We start from the raw sequence: 7594 nt of genomic DNA on the forward strand, positions 1-7594 counted from the left end.
TCCGCAAAAATAAAAAAAATAAAAAATAAAAAAATAAAAAAATAAAACTTCCGCAAAAATAAAAGTTCATCCCTGAGAGAAAAATGAAGCACAGAAATGCAGCATCTTGCCAATCTCAGTGTGTCTACCTTCTGCATTATGAGAGGTACAGTCATAAAGAGGAGAAAAGCACAGCAAATGGTTTCCATAGCTTCAACTCATGCTCCAAAAAGAATCCAGAAATCTCTGTATTCAATGGCCAAATAAAAATAGTTTTTCTACACCCTTGCTTAGAAGTAAGAAAACCCTTATAAAAAAAAAAAAATCTGACTCTGAATTTGGTCCTTATAAAAACAGAACTTAGGGGCACCTGGTAGCTCAGTCAGTTAAGTGTCTGGCTTCAGCCCAGGTCACGATCCCAGGGTCCTGGAATCAAGCCTCGAGTCAGGCTCCCTGCTCAGAGGAGAGTCTGTTTCTGCTTCTCCCTCTGTCCCACCCCCTGCTCATGCTCTGTTTCCCAAATAAATAAATAAAATATTTAAAAATAAGAAAGAAAGAAAACCTAATTTAGCTGTGCGCTTTGAAAGCAACACACGTGATTACTCTCCAGTTCTATATTTGCAACTTCCTGACATCCTGACTTTATGTGCCACAGAGCACAAACTTTTACCTGTTGAGGGCTGCAAAAGACAAAGCCAAATTTTAAAGACTGGTAAGAACTCTTTTTAGATACTAACCCTTTATCAGCTATGTCACTTGCAAATATCAGGGGGGAGGTGTGTGAAGGGGATGGGTGAAATAGGTGAAGGGGATTAAGGGTACATTTATCTTGATGGGCATTGAATAATGTATAGAATTGTTGAATCACACTATATTGTACCCCTGGAACTGATATAACACGATATGTTAACTCTACAGGAATTAAAATCAAAAACTTAATTTTAAAAAATGTATCCTTTTTAGATCTTGGCTTTCCAAAGAACCTTCTGCAAAGTAGTTTACATAAATGTAATAGAAGCAACTGGAGGCTGTCCTTGCCCTGCCCAGGAGGCCTCTGACACCATGGCCCCACCTGGTGACCTGCCTATTCCAGAGACCCAGGATGAATTTTGAGTCATGTTAGCCACCTGCATGCCTTCCCTAGCCTGCTTCCCGCTTATCCCAGACTGATCACATGCAAACCCATGTGGTTCTGTTCAGAGGAAGCAGCATTCCAGTAACACTGCTGAAGGCCAAGTTCAAGGCTGCAGTCTTCCCCATGATTCATTAATAAATAACAAAAGCCAGGGGTTGGGTGCAAGGAATGCTTTACAAGCGTTTTCTCCTTTGCTGCTAACAACAGTCCCAGATGTCCCCAGGTCGTACGTACATCGCTGGTCAGAAGAAGGCTAGCAGCTTGGCTCTGAGTATTGGTCTCTGAGACCTCTGGTCACCCATCCTGTGACAAGCCCTGTGGAGGTGCTTCCGGCCACAGTTCCAGCTCGGCGCAGCCTGCAGTCATCTCAGGCCAGGCCTCAGATTTGGGAGTGAGAAGCAGGGCAGCTGCAACAGCCCCAGACAGCCTTCAGAAGCAAAAATAAGCCAACCCCTAGAGCTTACCCATCATGCCCTGTCCAAAGTCCTGACCCACAGAATCCGGGAGAATAATAAGACGGTTGCTGCTTTATGTCACTAAGCTTGGGGTGGTTGGATAGGCAACAACAGTAACTAGAAGAGAGTTTAGTTGCACACTATCTTTACAGATGAGGAAACGCATGCAAAGAACACTAAGGGGAAAGCAAGGATTCAAACCTAGGTGTGACGCTAGATATATCCCGGACCATTATACCCATTCGTTACCCATATACCATTTTTGTTTGCTTCAAGGAGTCATCTCCAGGACACTAATCCCAATCCTGACTATTTCAGAAGTACCTTCATTTGCACTGGTCTGGGGTATAGAGAGGTCGGTGGTTCTACACCTTGAATGTGCATCAGGAGCACCTAGAGAGCTTGTTAAGAACACAGATGGGGGCACCTGGGTGGCTGAGTTGGCTAAACATCCGACTTGTGATTTTTAGCTCAGTTCATGATCTCAAGGTCATAAGGTCAAGCCCTGCATTAAGCTCCATGCTCAGTGTGGAGTCTGCTTGTCCCTCTTCCTCTCATGCTTGCTCTCTTTCCTCATAAATAAATAAATAAATAAATACATACATACATAAATAATAAATAAATAAATAAATAAATAAAATCTTTAAACACACAAACACACAGATGGCAGGAGCCCACTCCCAAGATTTCTGATTTTGATAGTCTCGGATGGGGTCTGAGAACTCGTGTTTCTAGATGATATTAATGCTACTAGTCTGGGGACCCCACCTTGAGAACTGCTAGCACAGATCCTCCTGAAGAGGCTAATGGCAATTTTGAGAGCAACGCTTCTTTGGAACAAACCATCATTGTTTTGACTAAAGATCAGGCAGGCCAACAACTTTTTAGGTGCTTCCCAGGTCCCAGGGCAGCTACAGCCTAGCCCTTTACCATACTGTCACCTGTGTGGTTTGCAGACACTAGCAAAGGGCAGAGCTTTCCTGACAAATGAGTGCGCAAGCATATGCCCTAGAGGTAGGAAGTTGCGAAAAGCTGTCTTTCAACACAACAGTTTCTGAAGCTCAGCTGCTTTCTTTGGTAGCCGTAAAGGAAGAAGAAGAATTGCTTGCTGACCACACCCAGTCCTGACTGAGTGAGGTTCACAAGGGCCTTGCCCCTGACCCGGGATGTCCATCCCCACTGTCTTATCAAAGAGTGAGAGGCTACAAGTGGACACAAGCCAGCCATGAATGTTCACAGTGGCCTCAGGCCTCCCATTCCAGAAGCAGCCTCTAGGAGCTGCACTTTCTGCACATTTCTGCTGTGGGTTGCTCTCCTTCCCTTTAAAGGCACGTTCCACCAACTCTGCAAACCTAAGGGTTTACTTTTTTTTCTCACTAGTTCAAGGACACTTGCTGCTGACTCAATTTTAGAGAAAACACTTATCTAGTAAGTGGCTCATTTTGATTAAACCAGCAAAGTAATACAATACGAAAAAAACATAGATCTGGTCCAAAGTTCCCTTAAGTTTCTTTGTCTGGAAGTTAACTGGAACACACTACCCATAATTTTATAGCTATTTCTGAATGTAATAACTTGAATTCACCACTGCTTACTGCTGACCAAGAAGTGCTGGGCTGTTGCCCACCTTCTAGCACTGCGTTCTCACAACCAGACTAGCGGGTGGGCATGATTGCCCAGTTTATATGGGTAAGGGCGGGGTCTGGGGGGGACGGACCAAAGTTCAGAGGAGTAGAAAAACTGGGCCAGTGCGTGGCGGAGTTATGCCAGACACCAGGTCCTACCTGGGAGTTCAGGCCCGGTCACTGCCCTGCCTGAAGCTGTACAGGCCCTTCCCTTGAAGCTCCTGGCCTCCCTCCAGCGCCGCGGTCCGGGCCGTCGGGCGGCCCTCTGACGACCGCAGGTGGCTGCAGGTCCCGTCCTGCCCCGGGGGCCTAACCGCACCCCCCTCCTCCCGGCCTGGCCAGGACCGCCGCCGCCCCGGGCCTCCTCCTTCTGTGGCCTGGGGCGCAGTGTGCCCACCGCCTCTCGCAAGTCTTCAGGGAACGCTGGTGGATCCGGTGTTCGCGGCTGCCGAAGACTGGCTGGCTGGCGGGGCCGGCTTCTGGGGCCTCGACCGCCGGGAGGTCCCGGGCAAACCGCGAGGGTCGGGAGGCGCCCACTGCCCGCCCGCAGGCCGCAGGGCGAGGACAGAGCTGACTCCTGCTACTGGCGGGACTTTTCCCTGCCCCGCTCCCGCCACTCGGTCCGTCCGTACGGCACCTTCTCCCCACGCGAGTCGCTGGGAACCGCAGCGGGGGCCCCGCCGCGCCGCGCCCCGCGCCCTTGGCCCCTCGCCGCAGGCCGGCCCGGGGGAGCCGCAGCCGCAGCCGCAGCCGCGCCCCGAGCGCACGGAGCCCCGCGCCCAGCTCTGCGGGCGGTGGATGGAGGAGCGGGCGCGGGGCGCGGGGCGCGGGGCGCGGGGCGCGGGGCGCGGGCGGGCGGCGGCGGCGGCGGCGAGGCGCACGGCTGGGCAGCGGCCGCAGGGGCTGCACGAGGGGCCTCGCCTGGACCCCGCGGCCCACTCACCGGACACGTTCAGCCGGCCTCCCAGGAACCAGCCGATCCTGCCGCTGCCGAAGTCACAGTCCCAGACGGTGTGGTACGGGGCGTCCCACACCAGCGCGTCGCGCGCCAGCGGCCCCCAGAAGGCGGCGGGCTCCCGCGCGGCCAGGGCGCTCCGTGCCTCGTACGAGCCCGGCTGCGCGGCCGCGGGGGAGGCGCTGAGCCCGCGCGCCGCCCGCCCCGCCCGCCCCGCCCGCCCCGGCCGCCCCGGCCGCCCGCACAGGCCGCGCACCAGCAGCCCCAGGCCGCGCCCCAGGCCGCGCGCAGCCATCTCGCCCGACGCCCGCGGCGCTCCGAGCCCCGAGCCGGACCACGAGCAGGGGCCGCGGCTCACAGCCTCGGGCCCCGCCCCGTCTCCGCCCCGTCTCCGCCCCGCCCCGCCCCGTCTCCGCCCCCCGCCCCGTCTCCTCGCCCAGCGCCGGCCGCCGCGGGACAGGGGGCGTCGGGGCGCGGCCGGAGGCTCCCCCACGTGCCGGGCGGGGCCTGACGCCGGGCGTCGGGCCGTTTCGGTTTCAGTTCGCGGCTCTCCGGGACCCCACAGCGCAAAACAAAACAAAACAAAAAACCAAAGACACCAGCGACACGTGCGTCGCAGGCCCGGCCCGGCCCAGAGCGGCTCAGTAGGTCTGAGGCCACCAGGGCGAGGTCCTTGCAGCATCTCAGAGGCCGAGGTCAAAGCATCGACCCTCTTGTGCGCCCTGGAGGGTGAGCCTGTCAGCGAGCCGGGCCAGCCTGCCCCCGCCCTCCAGAACACACCTAAGCCGCCCCCTTGGGCCAAACGAGCTGGGTACCGAGCTGGGTACCGTCGCTCCAGCATCTGTGGCCTGGGTTAAACCTTGACTTTTCCAGCTCTGTGACCTTGGGCAAGTTTCCTAAACTCCCTGTGTCCCTGTGTTTTCCTTTCCTAGGAAACAGGAGTAACACCTCTTTCCCCTGGGCCGCAGTCAAGATTAAATGCGATAGTATCTGTGGACGTCTGGCCTGCAACGGGCACACAAGAAGCTCAGTACTGGAGACCCTGTTTTTGTTGTCACGCCAAGGAAGATAGAAGGAAACTCATAGGAAGTTGCCTCAACCCGATTCTTAAGTATTTCAACACCCAAGACATAAAGGCATAATAAAGAAGGCAAATAGAGGAGAAAGGGGATTTGGAAAACTGGTTGGTTGAGTTCCTTGGGTCTAGGAAAGATTCCTTCCTGTTAGCTATAAAACCTGCAGAGGGAACGACCTGGCAGGAGAGAATGTCTCAGAAGAGCTTCCACTGGAAGTTCAAGTCCACACCCTGCTGTGTGTGTGTGTGTGTGTGTGTGTGTGTGTGTGGTGTGTGTGTGCTGTGCCTGTCTCCTGCCAGAGAATAGAGGATTTTAAGGCTGCTGAAGAGTCACAATAGCTAGCATTAGACATGTGCCTCGCTCTGTGCCAAATGCATTGTTTACTTAGTTTAAAAATTATCTACAGCTATCAAGTCCCACCAATTACCAGTGCCCTGGTGGAACAAATGAGAAAAGATATCCCAAAGAAATAAACAGGCTTACTAAAGAGCACACGGTGTTCAGGTAGAAAAGCAGCACTCACCCAGCATTCCCACTCCCACCACAGTATCTGCTTCACCATTTAGCCTGAATCCTCATTTTTAATAGAAGATTACAAAATTGTTGGGGCCCCTGGGTGGCTCAGTCAGTTAAGCATTTACCTTCAGCTCAGGTCATGATCCCAGGGTCCTAGGATGAAGCCCCATATCGGGCTCCCTGCTCAGCGGGAAGTCTGCTTCTCCCTCTCCCTCTGGCCCTCTCCCCGCTACTCTCCCTCTCTCTCTCAAATAAATAATTAAATAAAATCTTTTTTAAAAAAAAAAAAAAAGGAAAATATAAAATTGTCAGTGAAGATTATAACTGTGGCAGGCAGTCCCAAAGACTGCCACTAACACTTTATCCTGTGTGTGTCAGTGATAGTGGGCTGCTCCATTAGGAGGAGGAACCTGCCCGCCACATCTCTCAAATTCAGGCTGGTGGGTTGCTCTGATGCTGGAAGGTGGGAGGCATTCCTCCCTACAGACCCAGACCTAGGCCCTGTGAGGCCCCAGCTGCAGCAATGGCTTTCTTGGAAGTCAGCAGTGATGCCATAAGAGAGCCCATGTAGCCTTCCAGAGGAAGAGATCCCATGAGAATGATGAGAAAAGTACATAGAACTGACTCAACTTTAAAATAAAGAAGAACAAGGGCACCTAGGTAGAACAGTTGGTTAAGCGTCCAACTTTTGGTTTCAGCTCAGGTTGTGATCTTAGGGTTATGAGATTGAGCCCCACATCGGGCTTCAAGCTCAGTGGGGAGTTTGCTTAGGACTCTTTCTCCTTCTCTCTCTGCCCCCTCCCCCACCAAATAAATAAACCTTTTTTAAAAATCAAGAAGTACACAATTCTTGTTTCCTTCAGGTTGGGTAAAGAGAAGTGATTATGTGTACATAAAACATTTCAGAATTCAGGTGGTATAGAATTGCACTTCCTGCAGCCCATTACCCAAGAGAGGACCTGGGGACCTTCCTTCTGAGTGTCACAGCCCTGGGGGCCCCTGAGGCCAAGGCTATCCTTTCTGCGCCCAAGAAGCACATGTCCCAGAACTAGAACAAAGTAGAGCCACTGACTGCCTGGCCCCGCCATATCCACAGGACTGCTTCCATGGGCCCCCAGTGGTGCTAAGAGAGCAGCAGACCATCCAGGCAGTGCTTGTCACGTTTTCTCCCCAAGAGGCCCAGAGCAAAGGCCTTGGAGCTAAAAGCTGTACATTGGTAGATGCAGAAGTAGAGAGGCCTGGGAGGTTTCCCCTGAGAAGCTAGGGCTTACTTTACATCTTAGGCCTGATGTTCATTTTGGAGAGAATAGCCCACCAACAGCCCCTTTGCCATTTGCCTTCTTAGGCACCTATATTACCCGGAGCACTTGGATTTCCTAAGAAACAGTTTTGTTAATAATGGGCCTGGGAGAGCTGCCTGTTCCTAGCCAGCAAGACCTAGCACTGATTCACCAAATCTTCACCATAAAGTCAGGTGCCCCCCAAAACCCTTCAGACCTCTCTGCTTACCCACCTTGCATCTCTTCCTTTCCTGTTCTCTTCACTCCACACTTCTCTTCAATGACGTGCAAAGGATATCTGTGGAGCCCCTCCTGTGTGCAGGGCCCAGGGCTAAGGGCTGACAGGGATGAACCAAGCACAGCCCTTGAGTTTAGGGTTGCCACTAGGAGGGAAAGAGGCGATGAGAAAGACACTGGCTCAGGTGACTGAAATACAAAGTAAAACCAAAACAAAAATTCAATAATAAAAGCCTGAAGCAGGTCAGAAGAAGGAGAACACCTGGTTGGCTGGAAGTCTGGGAGTGGTTTCCCAAGGGTGTCAGGGAAACCTTCCCCCCAGGCTCCCCTTTCCCA

The 7594-nt window shown here is 52.7% G+C and overlaps 1 protein-coding gene and 1 long non-coding RNA gene across 2 annotated transcripts in view; one reads left to right on the forward strand and one right to left on the reverse strand.

Moving 5' to 3' along the window:
* ACSS1 (acyl-CoA synthetase short chain family member 1) overlaps window positions 1-4444 on the reverse strand; it is a 58458-nt gene extending 54014 nt beyond the window's left edge. Inside the window, exon 1 of the mRNA XM_038570219.1 lies at window positions 4138-4444. Coding sequence (XP_038426147.1) covers window positions 4138-4444 — 307 coding nt within the window. The remainder of the gene's footprint in view (window positions 1-4137) is intronic.
* Window positions 4445-4612: 168 nt separating this feature from the next.
* LOC119865333 lies at window positions 4613-5320 on the forward strand. The gene is made up of 2 exons (XR_005376768.1): window positions 4613-4878; window positions 5082-5320. It is a non-coding gene; the product is annotated as an uncharacterized LOC119865333 (long non-coding RNA).
* The last annotated feature ends 2274 nt before the right edge of the window (window positions 5321-7594 follow it).

The sequence above is a fragment of the Canis lupus genome, chromosome 23 (genome assembly GCF_011100685.1).
Source record: "Canis lupus familiaris isolate Mischka breed German Shepherd chromosome 23, alternate assembly UU_Cfam_GSD_1.0, whole genome shotgun sequence".
NCBI classification, from domain to species: Eukaryota; Metazoa; Chordata; class Mammalia; order Carnivora; family Canidae; genus Canis; species Canis lupus.